At 41.3% G+C, this 25674-nt stretch overlaps 3 protein-coding genes across 3 annotated transcripts in view; 1 reads left to right on the top strand and 2 right to left on the bottom strand.

The window, feature by feature from the left end:
• Positions 1–78: 78 nt before the first annotated feature.
• On the bottom strand, positions 79–3951 carry mcee (methylmalonyl CoA epimerase). Its single transcript, XM_072671549.1, has 3 exons — positions 3924–3951; positions 2617–2963; positions 79–675 (listed from the first exon to the last, which is right to left on the bottom strand). Exons 1-3 carry the CDS (start codon positions 3949–3951, stop codon positions 523–525), a joined length of 528 nt encoding a protein of 175 aa, XP_072527650.1. The 3' UTR covers positions 79–522.
• An 827-nt stretch (positions 3952–4778) lies between these two features.
• mphosph10 (M-phase phosphoprotein 10 (U3 small nucleolar ribonucleoprotein)) lies at positions 4779–16928 on the top strand. The gene is made up of 11 exons (XM_072671061.1): positions 4779–4870; positions 8840–9569; positions 10844–11010; positions 11633–11795; positions 12480–12621; positions 13492–13559; positions 13659–13796; positions 13965–14075; positions 15102–15209; positions 15375–15605; positions 16664–16928. The coding sequence occupies exons 1-11, from the start codon at positions 4797–4799 to the stop codon at positions 16808–16810; spliced, it is 2079 nt and encodes a 692-aa protein (XP_072527162.1). The 5' UTR covers positions 4779–4796; the 3' UTR covers positions 16811–16928.
• Positions 16929–19240: 2312 nt separating this feature from the next.
• Positions 19241–25674, bottom strand: part of mtmr10 (myotubularin related protein 10) — a 56494-nt gene continuing 50060 nt past the window's right edge. Inside the window, exons 15-17 of the mRNA XM_072671060.1 lie at positions 25057–25227; positions 22539–22727; positions 19241–21664 (exon numbers count right to left, since the gene is read on the bottom strand). Coding sequence (XP_072527161.1) covers positions 21047–21664; positions 22539–22727; positions 25057–25227 — 978 coding nt within the window. The 3' untranslated portion in view covers positions 19241–21046. The remainder of the gene's footprint in view (positions 21665–22538; positions 22728–25056; positions 25228–25674) is intronic.

The raw sequence follows: 25674 nt of genomic DNA, 5'->3' as shown, positions 1-25674 counted from the left end.
GTAAAGTGTGATTTTAAATCATCTGTAATGTTTCAGCCAGTAACCAAAAACACAGTTGCTAGGTAACAGTCAGGATTTAATCAAAATTCACTATGATTACCATTTCTAATCTGCTGTTAACTCGTCCACATACTTCTAAAGTACTTGCATTGGCACCTTCATTGAAAAATCTGTTGATTACAGCTATCTTCAGAATCTTCCATTAGTGTTTTCATAGAAAGCAAATGTGTTCATTTTAACGTACCATTCATTTCATTTTATCAGTTAATGTGTTCCAATCAGAAGAAAAAAGCTACCGCAGAACAGACAGCAGGGCATAATCACACGAACACCACACACAATATGAAAGAACACAGAAAACTGGATCCCGATTTTCTGGCAACTGTTACTCTGAGCTTCCCCTTGTCAGAATTTCCCTCAGAAGAAGAAGCTTACAGTGGAAAGCCACGCTCTTGTGCTGAGCTTGTTAGTGAAAAGCAGGTGTGTGTGTGTGTGTGTGTATATATGTGTGTGTGTGGGACTCTAAGCTTGCTCTAATTCCACAAGAACACCATCGCAGTCTTTTGGGTGGAGGAACATCACAGGTTTGCCATGAGCTCCTATCCGTGGCTCTGGAGAGAGCAGCCTGATGTTCTTTGCCTTCAAATCTGCTATCGCTGTGTTTATATCATCCACCTGGAATCAGAGGGCAATTATGTCACAAACTGTATTAGAGGCGTATTACAAAATAATGCAAACAGTATTAGTAGTCTAAGGCTATGGCTAAGTAGACTGGGTTGTGGCCTTTGACAGCTCTGCATCTAAATATATATATATATATATATATATATTTATTATTATTTTTTTTTCTAAATTCAATATATTAACATACACTGCTCAAAACAACACAATATAACTCCAAGTAAATCAAACTTCTGTGAAATCAAAACTGTCCACTTAGGAAGCAAAACTGACAATCAATTTCACATGCTGTTGTGCAAATGGAATAGACAACAGGTGGAAATTATTGGCAATTAGCAAGACACACTCAATAAAGGAGTGGTTCTGCAGGTGGGGACCACAGACCACTTCTCAGTACCTATGCCTCCTGGCTGATGTTTTGATTACTTTTGAATGTTGATGGTGCTTTCACACTTGTGGTAGAATGAGACAGACTCTACAACCCACACAAGTGGCTCAGGTAGTGCAGCTCATCCAGGTTGGCACATCAATGCGAGCTGTGGCAAGAAGGTTTGCTGTGTCTGTCAGTACACCAGGAGACATGGAGGAGGCCGTAGGAGGGCAACAACCCAGCAGCAGGACCGCTACCTCTGCCTTTGTAAAGGAGGAACAGGAGGAGCACTGCCAGAGCCCTGCAAAATGACCTCCAGCAGGCCACAAATGTGCATGTGTCTGCACAAACAGTTAGAAACCGACTCCATGAGGATGGTATGAGGGCCCTAGTCCACACCGTGCTCTTCACAGATGAAAGCAGGTTCACACTGAGCACAGACGTGACAGAGTCTGGAGATGCCGTGGAGAGCGATCTGCTGCCTGCAACATCCTTCAGCATGACCAGTTTGGCAGTGGGTCAGTAATGGTGTGGGGTGGCATTTCTTTGGAGGGCCGCACAGCCCTCCATGTGCCTGCCAGAGGTAGCCTGACTGCCATTAGGTACCGAGATGAGATCCTCAGAGCCCTTGTGAGACCATATGCTGGTGCAGGACAATGCTAGACCTCATGTGGCTGGAGTGTGTCAGCAGTTCCTGCAAGATGAAGGCATTGAAGCTTTGGACTGGCCCGCCCGTTTCCCAGACCTGAATCCGATTGAGCACATCTGGGACATCATGTCTCGTTCCATCCACCAACGTCATGTTGCACCACAGACACAGCATGCCCAGGTGTTGTAGGGAGGTCATACAGGCATGTGGAGGCCACACACAATACTGAGCCTCATTTTGACTTGTTTTAAGGACATGACATCAAAGTTGGCTCAGCCTGTAGTGTGTCTTTCCACTTTAATTTTGTGTGACTCCAAATCAAGTCAAGTCAAGTCAAATTTATTTGTATAGCGCTTTTTACAACTGTTGTCGTCACAAAGCAGCTTTACATAATTATTACTTAATAAAGAACAGAGACAGAGAAGAAAGAAGAAATAACATGAAGAAGAAATCCAGGCCTCCATTGGTTAATAAATTTGATTTCCATTGATGATTTTTGTGTGATTTTGTTGTCAGCACATTTAACTTTGTACAGAACAAAGTATTCAATGAGAATATTTCATTCATTCAGATCTAATATTTGAGTGTTCCCTTTATTTTGTTGAGCAGTGTATATCAACACATACATTCAATATATCTATATAAAATATTTTTTTCATTTACTAAATTCAATATATCAACAGTCTATCTCTAAAATATCAACGTTACACTGAGACTTTACAGTAAAATTCAAGTCATTTTGGAGCATTTGTATTGGTCCATTCATCATGACACAATGTAAATAACAATGACCAGATTTAAATACATAGAAAAAATACAAAAATGGAGATACAAGGTGTTTAATTGATCATGATGATATGGAAACTTTTGATATTCTAACACATTTACAATCAGATTCAATCAGTCTTCTGCTCACCTCAATGCAGATGTGGTGCATCCCTCCAGCTTTGTTCTTCTGTAGGAACCCTGCGATGGGACTTTTCTCTCCCAGAGGATGCAAAAGCTCCAGCTTTGTGTTGCCCAGCTCCACAAACACTGTATAAACCCCGTGCTCTGGTAAAGGCACAGCAGCGCTCACCTGGGCGCCGAGCACATCTCGGTACAGAGCCGTTGCCTTCTGTAGGTCAGGAACGGCTATGGCCACGTGGTTCAGCCTGCCCAGCTTCCACAAGGCAGGAGGGATATCCTGTCTCATGGATAGGGATGAGGAGAACATCCTCGCTGCTGGAGTGCGGTGCTGGGCACACCTTGAGAGACATGTCACTGCAAAAGAGGGGAAACATGAATTAGTATTAGTACAGTAGAGCATATCCAGGTGGAGAGTTTATATCCAACAGGTAGATACAGCAATCTATCCAGAGTGGAGTGGAGAGCCGGTCAGACTTTTCTAACTTTGTCTATAGAGCCCATATTTAGGTCATTTTGATATTTCTATGATTATTTTATTTCTCTTAGGTTTGACTGTGTAGATATACTCAAGCTCAGGAATCAGAAATCACTAAAATATAAATATTAAATTGATGCATGCGGTGTTGATGCTGTAACATCAGTAATATTTGAGATGGGATTTCAGTTGTTCAGAAATGTAAATGTGTCTGTATACCTAAACCTCTAATCTTATATTATGGATCTGAATAATGTTAATGACCAATTCACACAAAAATGACAACTTTACTGTATTTAATGTGGCTGTGTGAATGCAATCATGACTAGCAAAAAACAAACAAACAAACAAACAAATAAACAAACAAAAAAAGGACAAGGGCGTCATACTGTACTTTATTATAGTTATTTGTAGTTTTCTGAAGTAAAGCTGTAACAGTACTGTTAATATCTCCAAATATTATAATAATACCATATCCTCTCTAACTCACTCATTCAGAGCTGGTCTAACCTAAATCTCACTCCAAGAAAATTGTACAAAAAAATATTTAGCTAGCTTCACAGACAGATAAAGCTCTGTTTAGAGTGTCAGTAATATAAAATATATATTTATTAAATTATAATGCTAAAATAAATATTTAGTGAGGACAGTTCATTACCTACAGTACACACTAGCTGGCCAATTCCTGCAGTTGAACAGACAAGCACTAATGCAACACGTTTGTGCAAAGTAACACATCCAAGCACCTTTTTAAATAAGAACATTAAACTTATTAAAACTATTTAATTCCTGAATGAAAGTTTTGCGTTAATTTTATAAACACTGTTCTCGTTATTTACCTGCAACCTTCAGCATAGAGGCCGCCATTTTTCCCCCCTTCAAAATAAAAGTTTCAGGACGTTATTTAAAGCACATGGATTTTTATTAAATATCAGGATTGAAGTAGTTATATACGATTTGTGATGGAAAATTAGTTTATAATATTTTCTATAACGTGTCTATTTATTTTATAGCGATAAATATAAAATTATTATTAGCTCGAAGATCATGCGGAACGTCTGTTCTGTTTCCAAGGGAACGTGTTTTCGCGGACTCTGCCAGCGACGGTGAGTTTGATTCATTTCACCGAGTCAATTCTTTTGAGCTGCAAGTTTCAGTGAATCATCGAGGACGAATGAATCTTTGACTCAAAATAAACGTCTAATTTGCAAATATACATAATTATATATCTCTGATATGTTGGAATAAAACAATATAATATATATTATCCTGTAATATCATATCTATAACATACTGACAGCTTTTTTGTAATATATTTTAACCGTGTATTGGAACAATGCAATCGTGTATACATACACAAAATATACACAGTAAAATGCATGTTAATGCAATAATATATTATATATATTATTTACTGTGCACCTAAGATTTGAACCTTTATCCACCTTTACACTTGAGTTACTGTGACGTGACAAAAAAAAGTGCTTAAATTTAATTTTATTTTTTATTATAATTATTTTAAACAAATTTTGTCACAGAAACTGGGTTATAAATATGTTATGTTTTATTTGTGAATATTATTTAAAAGATAAATCATGCGAATATTATTAGAAACCTCGTGACTCGTGAATCGGTTTCACTGAATCTTTGAAAAGAATCGGTTCGAAGGCGCTGATTCGGTCGGGAGGCGCTAGTCGCCAGTGGGAGCAGCGATGGCGGCGCACACGCTGGAAACGTGTTTAGAGCTTTTAGAGAAAAACACTGCTCAGCCTGAGCGGTTCTTACGGTGAGAGGGAAACTTTGATCACCTTTAAAACACAGACTGGTGTGTGTGTGTGTGTGTGTGTGTGTGTGTGGTTGTATATTAGGTGAGTTAGCGGGCAGTAGTGTGTAAAGGGAGAGGATTCGACTCCCTGCTGAAGCTCGTGTGTCTCAGTAACTCGTGCAGCAGCGTGGCTCCTTTACCCTTATCCTTACCCTTACCTTTACCTTTACCCTTATCCTTACCTTTACCCTTATCCTTACCTTTACCCTTATCCTTATCCTTATCCTTACCCTTACCCTTACCTTTACCCTTACCTTTACCCTTATCCTTACCCTTACCTTTACCCTTACCTTTACCCTTACCTTTATCCTTACCCTTATCCTTACCTTTACCCTTACCCTTACCCTTATCCTTACCTTTACCCTTACCCTTATCCTTACCCTTATCCTTATCCTTACCCTTACCCTTATCCTTATCCTTATCCTTATCCTTACCTTTACCCTTATCCTTACCCTTACCCTTACCTTTACCCTTATCCTTACCCTTACCCTTACCTTTACCCTTATCCTTACCTTTACCCTTATCCTTATCCTTACCCTTACCTTTACCCTTACCCTTACCCTTATCCTTACCCTTACCCTTATCCTTACCCTTACCCTTACCTTTACCCTTACCTTTATCCTTACCCTTATCCTTACCTTTACCTTTACCCTTACCCTTATCCTTATCCTTACCTTTACCCTTATCCTTACCCTTACCCTTATCCTTACCCTTACCCTTATCCTTACCTTTACCCTTACCTTTACCCTTACCCTTACCCTTATCCTTACCTTTACCCTTACCCTTATCCTTACCCTTATCCTTACCTTTACCCTTATCCTTACCCTTATCCTTACCCTTATCCTTATCCTTACCCTTATCCTTACCTTTACCCTTACCCTTACCCTTATCCTTATCCTTACTTCACTGAAGCAGTGATTAACTCACAACTCTGAGCCTTTTCTCTTTATTATTATTATTATTATTAGTGTGTGTGTGTGTGTGTGTGTGTGTGTGTGTGTGTGTGTGTGCCTCTTTTTAATCCTCAGTTCAGTAAAACTGTGCTTCACTCCTATAGAAATTCAGGGCTGGACGATATGATGAATCACATCACAATACTTTAACTGCTCATGTTGTGGGAATCGATTCAGAATTCAGACATTCAGTTAAGATAGATTCATTGCTTTGTTTGGTCATTATTATTTATTATTTTAAGAATCAGAATCTCTTTATTTCACCAAGTATGTTGCACATACAAGTAATTTGTCTTGGTGAGAGCAACACGTATGACAAGTAACAAAAAAACACAGAACACAGATTATTTACAGTCTTAAACTAAAGGAAAAATGACACTAAACAATAAATAGGGTAGGGGATAAATTAAAAAAGTAAGAAGTACTAAAGGTAGTAAAGAGCTGATATTTACAGAAGAGAACATCTGTACAGTGTGCAAATAGGCAGAGTGCAAAATAGCTGTTCAGTCCGGTTTGGTACAGTTCAGTTGTATGGTCACAGTGGGAGGTGTGTATGTCACAGTGTATGTCACAGTGGGAGGTGTCCTTAAGCTCTAATAATATCCACAATTTGCTCAGAAAAGCACATTGTTTATCACTATAATGGTAAAATATTGTATATTGTCCATTTCCATGTAAAAGACATGAGGAGGAGGAGGAGAGAAACTGTATGAGAGACTAGATCATTATTTACTATATCATTAAACCTCCATAAATGTAAAGGTAAAGGTGCAGGTATTTGTCACTGTACAGCGAAATGTGTCCTCCGCATTTAACCCATCTGGTAGTGAACACACACACACACACACACACACACACACACACTAGTGAACTAGGGGCAGTGAGTACACATACACACCCAGAGCGGTGGGCAGCCAACTCCAGCGCCCGGGGAGCAGAGAGGGTAAAGGGCCTTGCTCAAGGGCCCAACAGTGGCAGCTTGCCGAGCCCGGGAATCGAACCCACAACCCTGTTATCAATATCCTGGCGCTCTATATATGGCGCTATATATATACTATATATCATATAGTATGATAAAGGGGGGAAAAGCAATAGATCTTATTCTGATTGGTCTAAGGTGACCCAGCTTGTGCCATTTTATCGGCTCGAACAGTTCTCCCAAAATACTTAATTAATTACATTTACTACTTAATTACATTGTATTAATTGCCCCGGTACAGCAGCCCTGATGACACGATGACACTTTTCCTTTGTGATTCCGGTTCTGATACTGAAATCATGTCTTTGCTGTACTGAGACTGTAATTCTGTATCTCAACATGCAAAGCAAACTGGGGGCGTTACAACTTTCAATGAAAGTCAGTGTAAGAAGATGGTAATCTAAGCCTTTTTGGAGCATTTCTATTGGTCCTGTCATCATGAATTTTGGACACAATTTAAAGAACTGCTCGATTGAACAATCGTCATGTCTACATGTTCAAAGCAAAAAAGAGATTCAAGGTTTTGACTGTGGAGATTTGCAAACCCATCAGTTTGCCATTTATTATTTTTATACTAAGAATTTTCTAATGAATTGTTAGTCATTAGTCACATGCTTAAAAATACTCTTTCAGGCAAGTTCTGAGACCGGATGGCCTACGTTTCAGACCTGGGATTACATTCTCTCCCCTCTTTTAACTAGGTCGCAAAAAGACAGACTGAGTTCAGCGTTTAGTCTGAAAGACACTAAGACAAAACAAGAGAGAGCTGCTGAGTGACTAGGGTTGCAAAATTTACCAGGGAAATTACCGGGAATAAACAGGTAATTATGGGAATTAACTGGGAATAAAATGGGAATATTCAAAGCTAAAGGTGAGAAAAATATACAGAATCATAATCCTGGCTAAAATAATTACATATGATACCAAACTGTTGAATAAAGCAAAGCTGCTCCTCAATCCCAGGCACATGGCACATTACACACTGCAGGGCTACTGAGACCACAGCCCCTGCAATTACTGTCCATCCCTTGATCACATGTACAGCATTCAACTGTTTTGGTATAATATCTGATTATTTTAGCCAAGATTATGCTTCAGTATATTTTTTATAAGTAATTCCCGTAATTACCTGTTTATTATCCTGTTTATGGTAAATGTATTTGTATTGAAATGCCTTTATGTCTGCTGTTGACAAAAAAAAAAATTTACGTTAACGATATAATTCCTTTAAATAATCCCAAATTTCCTAACTAATTCCTTACTAATTCCAATAAATTCTGAAATTTCAATGGGAGGTTTACATTTTGGAATATTTCCCAATAGTTCCCGAGCTGAAGTCCCCATGGAAAGATACTAATAATTTACTACAAATATATCAGAAAATTTCCACCTCATTGCAGCCATTTCTGTGATTGACTGTACAAACTGATTCAGCAGGAATTCAGAGCTTCCCTCTACAGACTGCTGAAAGCTAAAGAGAATTAACACCCTGAAAACAGGTGGGGGAAAAAACTGAGCTTACTGTAACTGCTAATTTACAGACATGCTAAGTTTAAGTGAGAGGGAAAGCAAGCAAACCTGGATGAGCCAGTCTACTGAATGAGCCTGAAACCAGTGGAAAACACCTCTAAGATACGAGGCTTTATCCTCTAAACAGGTGGGATTTGAGCCTCAGTTAGCTGGACGTTCCTGGCTACACAGCGCTGTTCATGGACCGTTGGTTCTTTGGTAATGTGGATGGATCGCTGTCGAGTCCAGCTGCCTTTAACTCGAGCAGATAGTCGCTGGTTTCAGTCCCGGTGCTGCAGGATGCTTTGCCACTCAGTCCGATTAAAGAGGCCGTGTTCCAGCGGGAGCGTGACCTCAGTGCATTCCCTCTATTAATGAGATCCTCATAAGCTAAGATAATAAGAAATAGCTTAACTTAATGTGTTGTGCTGTGTTGAGATGCCCCACGCGTTCACCTCTCACTTTCCCTCTCCCTGTCTTCTATAACAGTGTACAGGATGCTTTGGCAGCAGACTTCACGTCACTCACAAAGACTCTGTATGACTTGCACAAGGCCCACAAGCTGGCCGGCTGTAAGGGCAGTCCGCTGGATCAGCTGGTGGTGGAGAACTTCGACGAGGAGCAGATCTGGCAGGAGCTGGAGCTTCAGAACAGCAGTGTGCTCGCTCACTTTGAGGAGGCCGTGGGTCAGACGCTCACAGATGACACACTGAGTCTTCTCGCAGATGCAGAGGAGGAAGAGGAAGGTGATGATGGAGAGGGCGAGGATGTTGATGATGATGAGGATTTGGAAGATGATGATGATGAGGGGGAGGACGAAGATGATGATGATGAGGAGGAGGACGAAGATGAGGAGGAGGGCGACAAAGAAAATAGACTTAAGGCTAAATCAAAAGCAGCAGCTAAAAATGATGATGATGAGGAGGAGGACGACTTTTCTGATGACTCTGATATCGATTTCGATGTTGATAAATTAGAGAAACAAGCCAAGCAAACGAAGAAGAGCAGCACAGCCCAGTTACCTTCATCCAGGACTGTGTCAGAAGTGGATGATAAGTTTTTCAAACTGTCAGATATGGAGGCTTTTCTGGATGATATGGACAAGAGAGAAGGGAAGGAAGGTGTTGGTGAGGAAATTGACTACTTTCAGGAGTTGCCGTCGGATGAGGATGAAGAATTGAGCTTTGATAAGCCAGCAACGTCGAAGTCTCGGAAGAAGGTGAACCAGCAGACACTCTTCTCCACTCTTTTCCAACACACAGAAAAAAACATCGGCTAATAATGAGTTTCCATGTAGAAAATAACAACTATCAACTGATTTGTCTTTAAATTAAAGCAGCGTTATGCGAGAATTGGCATTTCTTGCTCTTGGGCTCCACCTACAGTCAGAAAGTGTTATTGTGCTTTATGTGATCACTAAAGGACATGCTTTTCTGGACAGGCTGGGAGCTCCAGAAGCTTGATCTGAAGGTGTAGAAGCATGTGGGTAGAGTAATACTACAGGATTTTACACTAATATGACCCTATGGGTTATGCAGTGTTACACAGCAGCAGTTCTGGAGAGAGGTTCTCCACCTGCAGCTCCACCACCAAACCTCCATAGTCCTATTACAGTCAGTGGAGCATCAGCGTGAGCCTTAAACGGCTATTTTTAGTGTACATTTACTGCATGGATTTGCTTTAAAGCACTAAACGCTGCTGCTACTGCACTACATGGAGCTTTGGTGGTGGAGCTACAGGTGGAGAATCTCTCTCCAGAACTGCTGCTGTGTAACGCTGTGTCAGCCAACATGCTTCCCTTCCTTCAAGCTTCTGGGTCGTTCACCGAGTGAATTACCGAGTGAACCGAGTAAACCTCTGCATTTAGCACTAGTGATTAGAGCAGGAACAACACACCTGGTGCAGTGGGCAGTGGACTCCCTGGGCAAACAGGGAGCAGTTGGGGTTGGGTGCTTTGCTCAAGGGCACCTCAGCCGTAGATGTCAGTCCTGGGGATCAAACCAGCAACCTCCCAATTCCAACTTTCCAGTCCTAAGCCCACTAGCCTCTAGTCCCCGGCTGCCCCCCATAAGTAATTCAGTGTGTCTGACCATCTAGTTATGAACATCTTCATGATGAAGGTTCATGCTGCTTGATCTAATTGATGAGACATGTTGTTCATTCACATGATTGATTGATTAGGGTCCAAGTACAGGTGCGCTGGATCAGATATACATACTCAAATGTGAAAAAAACAAAGCATCATGGTCCTAAACGATCAATATTCAGTATCAATAGCTGTAAATAATTGCAATTAAAAACTGTGGACTTATATAAGTATTAAGTACAGCCTCCATTCTTTTAATAGCCAAACAAATGTTAAGTGCAGAAGATGTTGGAATAATATTGAATAAAAATAAAAATAAATTTATTATTTTATTATTATTAATTTATTAATGAAAGGAAATTAACATATTAGTGCTCATTTCTCTGTCCTCTGAAACTCTTTTGCAGCCAAAAAGCTCCAGAGATGTGAAATACAAAGACTACTTCATGGGTGAAGAGACTCCTGCACACGAGCCAGACGAGGAAGATGAATCAGCACCTGATGACGAGGAGGAGGATGAAGAAGATGAGGATGAAGATGATGAAGACATGGATGAAGAGGATTTGGATATGGAGTAGGAAACACTCTTCCCTTCTGAGTTTTGATAGAATAGCTTCTCTGTATATGCACTACATGTCCAAATGTTTGTGGACGCTGCTTCTAATGAGCACATTCAGCTACTTTAAGTTGCACACATTGCTGACACAGATGTGCAAAAGCACACACACACACACACACAGCTTGTCTAGTCCTTGTAGAGAAGTACTGCCAATAGAATAGGACTCTCTGGAGCAGATTAACATGAACGTATTGGCACCATGCTGCCTAATGCCAGGTGTAGGCTAGTGGGGTATTAAACCCCCCCAGCATTGAGCTGTAGAGCGGTGAAAGAACTGTGCTCCCTGGAATGATGGATGGTGCTCCATGCAGTACTTTTGGGATCAGATGGGGATGAGGTTGGGTGATGATCATCCAACATCCTGACCTCTCTAACACTCTTGTTGCCAAATGCAATCAAATCCTCACAGCAGAGACAGTTACTCCAACAAAAGCAGGATAAACTCTCTTTAATATCCTTGGTTTCAGAAGAAACGATGAACGAAACAGGTGTCCCAATACTTTTGTCCATTTAGTGTATGTTGGTACCTTGTGGTGTTTGAGAGCCAGTCTCATTCCAGATGTTCTGTTCTGTGCAGGGCTGATCCTGAGAGCCAGAAAGCCAGAGATGCTTTGCGGAAAGTGACGTTTGACCTCCCCAGCGACAGTGAGGGGGAGGATGTGGAGGATATTCTGGGTGGAAAACCTAAAAATGCAGCAAAAGCAGAGATCAAGTCTACTTATGAGAAAAGACAAGAAAAGGTATGAATTACCATCTTCAATACTGGTTCCCCTCTAGATCTGCTGCTGTTCCAAACCCGGCTGGTGCGCCCCCTAGAGGTTAAAAATTCAGTTCTGCTCTGTCTGTAGCTTTGCCTCCACTGATGATGAAATACAGAGGATTGTCCCTTTATTATGTAGCGATGGGCGGCCACTTTTCTGGATTTTGCTGCTTCCCTTGGTCACTGTGGTGAAATACCAATCAGAAAAGTCTCTGATTGCTGCTTTTAACCCTGCCTCACTAAGCCCCGCCTTCATGGGCTTGTTATTGACCCCTCTAATGTGTAATTTTCAGGGCAGGAGGGTGGATCTGCTCTTTAAATGACTAAAAGTCTTAGTAAAAAAATATTAGTTATATTATTAATGCTGTTTCAAAATAAAGTATGTTTTGACTTTTAAGTTTTAAGGACTAATTTAAGTTGCTGATTTATTAATATAGTGTCATTATCTATTTATAATACCCTTTCTAGTTATCAACTGAGGCGTTTAGATGCTCCTCACTCCTCTAACCTCTCAATGTTTTACAGCTGTGATTTAAAACCTGACTGAAGTCACAGCAGATTTATTTTATTTATAATCTTCTTACTGAAAACTGCGATTCTGAACGTTTGAACTGTAGTGATATTAAATTCTCATTTAATTTTGAAATGCTGTTCTGTGAAACAGATGGCAGAGAAGATTGAGGAGATGGAGAAGGCAGCATTATCTGAGAAACCCTGGCAGCTGAGTGGGGAAGTGACGGCACAGACCCGACCCGAGAACAGCATGCTAGAGGAGGATCTGGCGTTTGACCAGGCCTCCAGGATGGGTAAGACAGTACTGTTCTGACCACTCTTTAATGCTCTTGGTGTGAATCTGGCTTTAGTATTGGTTTATCTTTGATTGAACTACAGGAACTACAGGGCTGTAAATCTCTCACTGTAGAGGAAGTGCATTGAGGAAGGCTCTCATTTTCAGTGCAGCTGAAAAAACAATCAAGATAATTTTTTACTAATGGATGTTTTATTATTAATAGTGTTTATTAATATAAGGTTATCATCTACAGTAGGTTGAATGTGTGCTAATTACCCATCATTCTAAAATGCGAGAGTAAACAAAAAAGGACACTGGGGACACACCTTCAACCAGGGGTGGCCAAACTTTTGACTGCTGCTGTATATGTTATAGTAATAATATATAATAATGTATATTATTGACTGTGTACCATTAATTTTTGCTCACCTTTATGCCTCGGTTAATGTGCCGTGACAATAAACGTGATTTGATTACATGAGATGAATTGATTCATTTTATAATTTAATTACTTAGAAAACCAATCAAATAAATAAATACAAATTTAATGAACCAGAATAAAATTAATTAAACCAGAATTAGGAATATTAATAGGATTTGTGAACAGTTGTCCATTAGGGGGTGCTCAAAGCGCGAGTTGTATTTACAGCAGTGGAGCAAAAGTGAATTGCACTTCTCAACTGTGGGGGGAGCCCAGAAGCAAATCTTTAATACCGGTTCTTATGTAATTCTGCTTTATGAGCTTTGGGTAAATAATAAATGTAATAAATAAAACACTACTATTGTGGTGTGTTTATTATTATTATTATTATTATTATTATTATTTTATCCAAAAATGAATTTTGGAGAATAAAGTTTGACACCCCTGTTTTTCCCCTACCTAAAGCTCCTGCAGTTACAGAGGAGACCACCCTGCAGCTGGAGGAGATCATCAAACAGAGAATAAAAGATCAGGTCAGTGCCGTTTCAGAGACCCCATCACACACCAGGTCAGAAATAGTCACGACTGCATCACTGCAGTCCAGTCCTTGACTAAACTGTGGTTGGTCTTAGGCGTGGGATGATGTGGTGAGGAAGGAGAAGCCCAAGGAGGAGGCGTTTCAGTATAAGAAGAGATTGACTCTGGACCACGAGAAGAGCAAGCTCAGTCTGGCTGAAGTCTATGAGCAAGAGTACATCAAACAGACCGAGGTGAGAAATAAGTGATCTAAATTAATAAAGTTAATTCAATGCTTAATTTAATCAAACACACACACACACTGGACTGGTGCACAGACTCTTTAGAGGGCGGGTAATTGAAACAGTTGCCGTCTCGGAGCTCAGCTCAGCTCACACTGTGGCTCTTTTGCTGGGTTTCAGAAAAAGACAGAAGAGGAGGAAAATCCAGCTCATGTAGAAATTCAGAAGCTCATGGACTCTCTCTTCCTCAAACTGGACGCTCTATCCAACTTCCACTTCACACCAAAACCAGTAAGTCTGTACCACATGGGCTTGATGAGTATTAGGTGAATATTTAATGTAGAGCTGGGCAATATGATATTATTTTATCGTATCGTGATAAATTCTGCTATCGTGGTACACTATGCTTTTGTGAGTGTATCGTGAATATCGCCAGTGCTTAAAGAGCACTGATTATCTGCATGTTTTGTTCCAGAGAGTATAATCAGTCTTATTTAATTCAGTGGAGTGAACATATTTTGAGCCAAAATCACAGTATTGTGAAAAACATCGTAAAAAATGTCTTTAAATATTGTAAATATAGATATTTCCCGTATCGCCCAGCTCTAATTTAATAATTATCTGACCACAAGAAATGACTGAAAATCTAAGGCTACGATCACACAGCAGGTAAAGTGGTTCTCTCACCAAATCCAGCTGTTTTTGTTTTTGGGCTGATCTTTTTAACGTGATCGTTATCCGACATTCATCCAAACAATTAGTTTGCGTGAAGGTGCAAAAGAGCAGGGCTTTCCGTTGCACCTTCTCCAGCATCACATTAGCTTTCATGGCTTTCCAGTTAATACGAGAATACGCTCCATTTTTTCTTTGATGCTGCAGCAGCACCCTCCTGTGGCCACGTTCGTCCGTTTCTGTAGAAACCACAGAGCGGCCATTGTGATCTAATTTAGTTTGAACAGAGACATCATCCCCTAATATTAATGGGGTCTGTTACTGCACTGTCCCACCACTGAAAATACCTCCCTCACTGCTACCTGTAGTCCATTCCCCTTGTCCTCAGCAGGCATTGGGTTGGATTGATGTAAAGGTTGCATCCGGCAGTTCAGACCGAGAGGCGTTGGCGTGTATCAGATATTTAGCAGATTTCAAGATCGCATATGAAAAGGGGTCCAAATCAGAGCTGGAAATGTTAGATTCAGTGTGTAAGATCAGATTTGGACCGCTTTGACCTGCTGTGTGAACGCAGCCCAAGTTAAGCTTCCATTTGTGAGATATTCATATATTTATTATATTTATCATTTTTTCCTCTCTCTCTAGCACATTCCTGAAGTGAAGGTGGTCTCCAACCTGCCTTCCATCACGATGGAGGAGGTGGCTCCAGTTAGTGCCAGCAGCGCCACTCTTTTGGCTCCTGAGGAAATTAAGGTGAGATCTCTTGCTGAGCATTACGTCCTTTTATCTTCTGGCTAAATCAGGAGAAACACCGGCAGCTTTCTCCCACATAAGAGAAGCTGTTAAATCTAATCACAGACTTGGCTCCTGTTTCCAACACCAGATTTCACTCCCTTTGTGTGTTTGTGTTTCCTTCAGGAGAAGAATAAGGCTGGTGATGTTGTCGGCGACTCTGAGAAAACGAGCACAGACAAGAAACGCGAGAGGCGTAAGAAGAAGAAGCTGAAGAGGCTGAAGATTCAGGAGCGCGAGAAGAGGAACAAGCTGAAAGAGGCAGCACAGGAAGGACAGAAGACGAAGAAATCGAAGGCTGAGGTTGAAGAGACTCTCAGGAAACTCACGAAAGGAGGGAAAGCCAAAGTGCTCACGGTCAGTGGTTGGTTTGTTCTGCTGGGGAGAAGCCTGTAGTGAGGAAAGCTTAGAAGCTTTATGTTTCTTTTATTATAGCTAGATATCTATCTATCTATCTATATATATATATATATATATATATATATATATATATATATATATATATATATATATATAGATACATAGAGACAGATAGATATAGATATATAGATAGAAAGAGAGATTGATATATAGGTAGGAAGAGATATATAGATAGATATATATCCTTCTTGATAGAAGTTTGTGTTCATATGTGATGTTCATACATGTAAAATAAGAGTTGTCTTATTTTACATTCATAAAACACCCTATTAAATAATTGATATTTTTATAACTTAGATTAACACACTTGCAATTTTTGCAGGTTTTTTTTTTAATTGTAGTTTAAATGGCCAGTCAATTCCTCTGTCATTTGTTCCAACCTAGTCTCAGGCTTTGATCAGACCGTTCAGACGTTATCATATTTAAGTAGATCAGAGTAAGACACATTTTCTAGTCTTACATCAAAGTCTAAACATCAAAAAGCCCCATAATATCCTAACAGATACAAGCCTAATATGTATGTGATTTCCATTTTGGTCTAAAATGGATTTCTGGACTAGTCTGAGTTAATTTGATCACTGTCAGGATAAATCTTGTATCTCCAGAATGCAGAATTTACAGGAGAATCAAAAATATATAAGGCTTTTTAATCATCAATGTAAGTCATTTTGGAGCATTTCTATTATGTTCAAAAATGGAAATTTTAAAGCCACGATACATAGCCAAGTATTGACATATAAGCAAATATGACAACAGTCTGACCACAGAAATCTGATCTGGTCACTTCTAACTTAAACTGGGGCCAAACATTAAATTCTGAACAAAGCCTGAATGTCATTCATCGTATCATGTTACCATATGCTGTGTGTCCCTCAGAAAGGAGAGCTACCTCATCTTTAGCTCAAAGTGAGCTGCCTTTAGCTCACCTTTTGGCTCAAACGCACTTGTATGCTACTGGACGCTGACGTGCTCTGTTGTTTTCCCCCCTGTGGCAGAATGATGGCATGGACAAAGCTCTGCGTTCCTCCCAGGCCTTCTTCTCACAACTGCAAGACCAAGTCAAGAGCCAGATCAAGGGCTCTAAGAACCAGTCCAAGAAGAAGAAGCAGAAAGAGGTTTCGGCCAGCAAGCTGAAGTTATAGCTGTAGTGGTGAAATTGTGGTCAAATGTGTACAGTTTTCTTTAAGGATGGCAGTTTATTGAATCTGGGTCTTCACATGATCTCGTCATTTATATTAAAATTGTCATATTTAAAAGAAATGAGAACATTCCTGATGTTTAAGTTATTCCAAGCTGTTTCGGATCATTTCTAGGGGTCCATTATTATTATGAAGAGCGGCTGACATTTTCAAATTGCATAAAATCCAATGTCCAGTTCTAATCCATAATAAAAATCTGTATTCGCTCACAATTCCAAAATTGGTGCATCTAGTAAAAACTACAAATCTTAGATGAGTGGTTAGTTCATTAACTGCTCCCTAGTTGGAGTTTGAGATCCCTAAATCTGATCATTGTTGCACTGAGCGGTCAACAGAGGGTGCTAGGGAGTCAGGGACCACACTGACCTTTGGATCTCGGGTCGGCCTTAATATCTAAAACAGGACAGTCAGTAAGGAGAAGAGAAAACTCAGCAGTTTAAAGTGTCAACCCTTTTTTATTCACAACAAAATCAGAAGTCAGAAGTCTTACACCTTGCATAGTGGCTCACAGTCAGCCTCCAGAGTCTCCTACACAGGTGGAGCAGCCCAAAAGGCATTAGATCACAGCCCTTCCGGCGTACAGGAGCCTTGCTGGCCGACTACAGTCAAGCCTGTGATGCGCACACGCCACACAACACGACACGTTTCCGGATATGGCTTCCGCTCAGAGCTTTGGAATGACGTTAGTTAGACGTTCAGGAGAACTCTTAAGGCAATGCTTAGCATGTGTGTACAGCCAGCATAATGACAACAGGTCCACTGAACTGCATGATCTCAGCCACGATCTCAGAAAAAAGCAAGGCACGGGGGGTTGGAACCAATAACCCTGTTTCAGCTCGTTTTGCATATCTGAATAAATATCAGCGCTGTTTTGTGACCAAAAAAAAAAAATATATATATATATAAAACTCAATATGTTGAAACAAATCAAGCAAAACTGTCATAATTCTCAACATCAATGAGTGCATCACGTTAGTGGTAATCACACTAAGATCAGAGACTACTGCAAAACTAGTCAAAGGGCCGAACAACAAAAAACAACAGTACCTTTTAGAAATTAAAGTAAAGAATTAATAAAATCAAATTCAAAACCCTGCGAAAGGCTGTTTATTAACGTCTCTAAGAAAGGCTATGCTAGACTAAGTGTCCAGTTTCCAAAAGAAACAACAGGAGAGGTTTTAAACAGAACAAAAGGAGGTAACAAGTGCTGCATTTGTTTTACAATAGAACCCACAACCTTCTACACCTTTTTTTTCTTAACTCCTTTCTCTTCTAAGCTAATCTACTCTAACAATAACTCGCTATGTGCCTGTCGGGACACTGCGCACTCCACCGCTGTGCCCAGTCAACCAGCTGACTGGCGACAGCAGCATTCGCCCAAATTAAGCAGCCAGCCATTCTCTGCTAGTTCAAGAGGAGCAAGGATTAATTAGGGACCCAACCACCCAGGTCCAGCCTGCGTGAGAGATCCCCGTGAGTGCGCAGGGGTTTGTGTGGGGGAATCCCTGACATCACCCACCCACATCATTCACAATTTTGGTTGTTAAGGCTAGCTACGGTCAGGCCTTGCCAGAAGGCCTTTTGAAAAGTCTATAGAACTATACTCTATATAATAATCTATAAAGATAAAAAAAAGTGTTAGATTTTCTACCACAGGTTTCATTTACAGTCCTACTCTCCTCACGGTACAGCCATACCACAATACCACCGCACCAACCAGCGTCCATTTACTTTTGCAAAGGGAAAACGATCAGTATTGGCAGCTTAGAAGGACTGACATTGAAAAATTCAGAAAGGAACATGTGCGGATCGAGCTATACACACGGCTTTGTGCAAAAACAACCCAAAAACCTACAAACCTAGAAAGCCTGGGCAGGCAGAACAATCCCAGGAGCTTCAGTAAATCAAATCTGCAAAAAAAAAATCTAGCAGCCCAGGCTGCACAGCAATTCATCACTGTCCCTTTTCTTCACCACAGCTCTCCAACTCACCCAAGACCCCACTGATAAGCTGCACCAGCCCAACCCGCTCCACACTGGCCTCCGAACATTCCCCAAAAACCTAAATCTGATGAGCTTCACTGAAGGGCCGCAGTCACAAGCTTCGAACACCTACATAAGCCTGTTATGACAACCGCCATAGACCAACAAAGACTGATCGCGCCAATTCTGGGGTCTCTCATTAGCATTTATACATCGACCAGCCAGAACATTAGTACCACCTGCCTAATATTGAGTAGGTCCTCCTTGTGCCACCACAACATATATGACCATTTGAGGCCACGCCAGAACATTAGCACCACCTGCCTAATATTGAGTAGGTCCTCCTTGTGCCACCACAACATATATGACCATTTGAGGCCATACATGGCCTCAAATGGTCATATCTGTTGTGGTGGCACAAGGAGGACCTACTCAATATTGTGAGGTGGGGCCTTCATAGATAAAGTGGATTTTGGTGGACACTGACCACTGCGCACTGAGAACAGCCCACAAGACCGGTACTAATGTTATGGCTGATCGATGTAGAGCTTTATGTCAGCTTGTCATGAAAGGCATGTGTAGGAGCTGTGCAGCACTATGAACACTGGCCTTCAGTGGACCTTCAACGGTTAACCAGGACCTGAACAGTGGGTAGGGAACCCGTAACGGCTGGTGATGGCTGGAGTGTGTTGTAGATCTTCTCTTCTATTCACACTGGGAAAAGACAAGAGAACGTGCTAGAACAGTGTTCTCCTGCCATCTACAATGTTTCAAAATGTTCTCCTCTATTTAGGACTGTTCTAGAATGCTCTAGAAATGTTCTCCGCCAAATCGCTGTTCAACAAGTGTCCCATTTCCTTTCACTCCGTTCTCGAAAGGGTCTCTTCAAATTCTGACTGTTCTAGAATGTTCTGCTTATTCACTCTGTTCCACAACGTTCTCCTTCCCATCTCAGACTGTTCTGAGTGTTCCTTTTCCTTCCACACTGTTCTAGAATGTTATTCGCTAATTCAGACTGTTCTAGAAATGTTCTCTTTTCATTCAAAGTGTTCTAGAAGGTTATCCAATCATTCAAATGGTTCTAGAATGTTCTCTCCTAATTCAACCGGTTCTAGAATGTTCTCTCCTAATTACAACTGTTCTAGAAGGTTATCCAATCATTCAAACGGTTCTAGAATGTTCTCTCCTAATTACAACTGTTCTAGAATGTTCTCTCCTAATTCAACCTGTTCTAGAATGTTCTCTCCTAATTACAACTGTTCTAGAAGGTTATCCAATCATTCAAATGGTTCCAGAATGTTCTCTCCTAATTCAACCTGTTCTAGAATGTTCTCTCCTAATTACAACTGTTCTAGAAGGTTATCCAATCATTCAAATGGTTCTAGAATGTTCTCTCCTAATTCAACCTGTTCTAGAATGTTCTCTTTTCATTCAAAGTGTTCTAGAAGGTTATCCAATCATTCAAACAGTTCTAGAATGTTCTCTCCTAATTACAACTGTTCTAGAGTGTTCTACAAGGTTATCCAATCATTCAACCTGTTCTAGAATGTTCTCTCCTAATTCAACCTGTTCTAGTGTTCTCTTTTCATTCAACCTGTTCTAGAATCTTCTTGTCCAAATCTTCGTCTCCTAATTCAACCTGTTCTAGAGTGTTCTCTTTCATTCAACCTGCTCTAGAACGTTCTCTCCCAATTTAAAGTGTTCTAGAATGTTCTCTCCTAATTCAACCTGCTCTAGAATGTTCTCTACTAATTTAAAGTGTTCTAGAATGTTCTCTTCATATTCACAGATATTCATAGATGGTGAGAACAGGGACAAGGATCTGGGGAACCAAATAAAGCACTGGGAATTAAGGAGAACATTACAAACCCGGGTTCACCTACAGGGTCGGTGTACTTTTTAACGTCAAAAGAACACTGTGGAACAGTGTGAATGGAGAAGAACATTCTAGAAATGGTGCTGAACACACGAGCCCTCCTGGACCAGAACTGTAGAACCCAGTTACAGACCAATGTGAATGAGGACACCATCAAGAACAGTGTGAACGAAGGAGAACATTCCAGAGAGCTCGGGCACATTAAGCAAACGCCTGGATTAGTAGGCGTGTGTTTGGGGGGGGGGCATGCTCTGGCCTTTGGGGCCGGTTGGGTCAGTGTACCATGGGCAGATGAAGTCCATGGTCATCCTCTCTGTGATTTCAGAGAGTCTCGTTCGCCAGTGTCTCAGTGGAGAGCCAGATCTTGGCTCCGTTGAGGAACTTGCTCAGGGGGGTTCCCAGGATGCTGCGGCGGCACAGGTTCCCCACGGGGGAGAAAGGGAAGGACGAGCTGAGGTACTCTGGAGAAGCAGGGGACGACTCACAGGGTGATGAGCACGCCTTAAAGTACATTCTGCTGGGCTCGGCGCGCTGGGGGGTGCTGGGGGTCAGGGCAGGAGTCCCTCCACCTTTGTACTGCCTCAGCTGGTTCTGGAGCATCTCGATCTCGTCTGCCAGCACAGAGAGCTTATGGAAGGCAGTTACAGGTCCACCGTGGGGGATGCGGGCCTCTGGCACCCAGCGGAGGAAGTAGAGCTTCCAGAGGGGCAGGTGTGAGGGCAGGAGCTGGGGTAGAAGCAGGCCCTGCGGGTCAGCAGGCCGGGACAGCCAGTCCTGCAAGAAACGCTCGGCAGGGCTTTCCTGCTGCTCCCGCAACTGAGCCAGGTCTGGTCGCAGTCGCGGCATCAGAGAGTTGCGGCGCGTCAACGTCTCGTGATCACCGAAGGCTCCGTTCCGCAGAGCTGAGGGAACACCTCGCAATGTGGAGCTGTAGTTCTTCTGCAAAAAAAACAAACAACAAACAATGGAATTTATTATTTTATTATTATTTAATAATTTAATAATGTAGGAATTTAAAGCGTTTCATGTATAACTATTAGGTACCGTCAACGTTAACGTGTTTTATACGATTTTTAACGATTTATCTGCAAACTAACGCAGATTAACACAAATCTCACTAAGTTTGGGCCCAAACTTCCTCCCGTAGGTCTCTCTCTCTCTCTTCACAGAGGCTAGTGACGCATTAGTGCTTTTACTTGCCGATGTAAACATAGCGTCGCTACTGTTGAGCTCAGAGGGTAGATCACACTTTATTTATGCTGAAATATGGATTCATCGATCTCCTCTCTCAGCTTAATCCAGCCAATGACTGATCACCCATTTATTTCTTAAAAGGCTGGTAAAGCTTTACCTCTATTAAAGCTTCTGTGTCCTCTGGACACTTTATTAGGCAATGTGTTCATGTGTTCAGCTAGCATTTTAACTTGTGATTAAATCAGAATTAATCAAATAATATTGTTGCGATTGACACAATTAAACTTGGAACCATTAATAATTATAAAATTAATAAATGAGTATATCACAAAATACTATAATCATTATTTATTGTATAAGTTTATTTTTACATATATAATATTTACATTAATTAGCACATCACAAACTAGAATATTTATTTATTAATTATTTAGAATGATAAACAGGCTTTACAGGAGAGGGAAGTCAATGCAAAGAGATTCTATTCCAGTTCATTTTGGAGCGTTTCTATTGGTCCATTCATCACTGACTCATGTTATGTCAAAACAGATGAAAAAATGGAGATACAAGGTTTCTGCACAGCAGCAATGATGCAATAAAGCAGGCATGCAGGCCTCACCTTGCTTCGCTTGTGTGCAAACGTCCGCACCGTTCCATTGTGCACACAGGGGGCGCTCTTGCCCACATAGAGAGGGTTATTGAAGAGCGTCTGGTCCTTCAGGCTGAACTGCTGAGACCAGTCCCAGACGGGCGGGAAACGCAGGGACTGGTCCTTCCCCAGGGAGATGCTCTTACTGAGGGCGAAATCCTGACAGGGCAACAGACAGAGCGAGAGAGGTTAGCACTTACATCAAGCCTGAGCGAGAACCACACTGTAGGTCCTAAAGTTTGTGGACACCTGCTCATTCAATGTCTCAATCAAGAGCATTAATATGAAGTCTCTCTTCCACTTACTGCACCTACAGCCTCTACTCTTCTGGGAAGGCTTTACATTAGATGTTGGGCCAGTGGTGTGAGGATTTGTTTGCATTCAGCCCCAATAACATCAGTGAGGCGAGATAGGGATACTGAATGCTCAGCTCTGAGTTACAAATGATACTCCCACTCACTCCAGAGGTATTTCAGGATTTTGAGAGATCATCTTCTAATCAGAAGGATAGGTGTCCAGATACTTTTGGACACAGTGCTAATACACCATGTGAGACACTTTGCTTACTTTGGTTCCCCGAGCCTTTTTTCTTGTTCTAAACATCTAGAGCTTTGTGAATATGCAGAGAATATTCTAGAACATATCTACACACAGCCTGGAATTGTGTACAATATTGGAAGTGAACATTCTAGAACAGTGTGAATGAGAGGGGAACATTCTAGAACAGTGTGAATGGAAGTGAACATTCTAGAACAGTGTGAATGAGAGGGGAACATTCTAGAACAGTGTGAATGAGAGGGGAACATTCTAGAACAGTGTGATTGAGAGGGGAACATCCTAGAACAGTGTGATTGAGAGGGGAACATCCTAGAACAGTGTGATTGAGAGGGGAACATCCTAGAACAGTGTGAATGGAAGTGAACATTCTAGAACAGTGTGACTGAGAGGGGAACATTCTAGAACAGTGTGAATGGAAGTGAACATTCTAGAACAGTGTGAATGGAAGTGAACATTCTAGAACAGTGTGATTGAGAGGGGAACATTCTAGAACAGTGTGAATGGAAGTGAACATTCTAGAACAGTGTGAATGAGAGGGGAACATTCTAGAACAGTGTGAATGGAAGTGAACATTCTAGAACAGTGTGAATGAGAGGGGAACATTCTAGAACAGTGTGAATGGAAGTGAACATTCTAGAACAGTGTGATTGAGAGGGGAACATTCTAGAACAGTGTGATTGAGAGGGGAACATCCTAGAACAGTGTGAATGGAAGTGAACATTCTAGAACAGTGTGACTGAGAGGGGAACATTCTAGAACAGTGTGAATGGAAGTGAACATTCTAGAACAGTGTGATTGAGAGGGGAACATTCTAGAACAGTGTGAATGGAAGTGAACATTCTAGAACAGTGTGATTGAGAGGGGAACATTCTAGAACAGTGTGAATGGAAGTGAACATTCTAGAACAGTGTGACTGAGAGGGGAACATCCTAGAACAGTGTGAATGGAAGTGAACATTCTAGAACAGTGTGAATGGAAGTGAACATTCTAGAACAGTGTGATTGAGAGGGGAACATCCTAGAACAGTGTGAATGGAAGTGAACATTCTAGAACAGTGTGATTGAGAGGGGAACATTCTAGAACAGTGTGATTGAGAGGGGAACATTCTAGAACAGTGTGAATGGAAGTGAACATTCTAGAACAGTGTGATTGAGAGGGGAACATTCTAGAACAGTGTGAATGGAAGTGAACATTCTAGAACAGTGTGACTGAGAGGGGAACATCCTAGAACAGTGTGAATGGAAGTGAACATTCTAGAACAGTGTGATTGAGAGGGGAACATTCTAGAACAGTGTGAATGGAAGTGAACATTCTAGAACAGTGTGATTGAGAGGGGAACATTCTAGAACAGTGTGAAAGGAAGTGAACATTCTAGAACAGACTGGAATTGTGGACAATATTCTATTCTAGTGAATGGGATGGGAACATTCTGGAACAGTTTAAATTAAAATAGAACATTTTGGAACAGTGTGAATGGAAGTGAACATTCTTGGATTGTGTACAACATTCTAGAACAGTGTGCATGGGAGGGGAACAATCTAGAACATCCTGGAATTGTGGACAATATTCCAGAACAGTGCATGGGAGGGGAACATTCTGGAACAGTCTGAATGAAAAGAGAGCATTCTAGAACAGTGCGTGTGAGAGTGGAACATTCTAGAACAGCCTGGATTTGTGGACAATGTTCTGAAAGTGTCCCCCTCATGCTAAACACCGTTTAGGCTAACTTCGGGGATCTGGGGATTTTGGGATTCCCTCTTCTAATCGGAACAGAAAGTGTCCGGATACTTATGAACGCTGTGTTAATGTACTTTGTGGGGCAACAGGAATATTGAAAGAATGGCAGAACAGAAGAAGTGGGTCTTCCACTCCAGTCGTTCTTTCCATCTCTCAGGACGTTGAAAGCGGACGTGTGTTTGAAGCGGCTCACCCGGCTGTGTTCAGCCCTCTGTCGGGGGCAGTTGAAGAGGAAGGTGCTGAACACGGGGACCCACATGCTGTCACTCAGCATGATCAAGTACATCTCGGTGAACTCGAAGGCTGCTGGGTACTGCTCCATCAGCTGCCAGACGCAGTTCAGGAACAGCAGGAACAGGGGAGACTGTAGAGGACAGAAGACAGAGGATAGGAGAGACTTCATTGAGACCTTTACTGGGATCATTCAGATCTTCCGATGGTCCGATTACTGGACCATTACTGGACCCTTTTCACAAGCCAATGCAGTAAAGAGGAAATAGCGACTAAGCAGGTAAAATCACATTGGTTTATCCAGCCATTTAAAACACGGCAGAAAGGCACTGTCACTTACATGTTGTCTCCAATCCCTTCCTCAGATCTCAAGCAGGGATTTGGAGCAATTTATGAACAAAATGAATTTTTTATTACTTTTAAATATTCTCATATACAAAAAAGGTCCAACCATACATCAGTAGCCTGTCAGATGGCCTACCGTTATATACCACCATCTATATTTATAGTTACAGCTGCCTTAATAGATCAGGATATTTATTCAATTTAAGGGGAGGATTGGGGTTTAGATTAGGATTTG

Source organism: Salminus brasiliensis, chromosome 25 (genome assembly GCF_030463535.1).
Source record: "Salminus brasiliensis chromosome 25, fSalBra1.hap2, whole genome shotgun sequence".
Classification (NCBI taxonomy): domain Eukaryota; kingdom Metazoa; phylum Chordata; class Actinopteri; order Characiformes; family Bryconidae; genus Salminus; species Salminus brasiliensis.
This window is presented reverse-complemented; position numbering and strand designations above follow the sequence as displayed.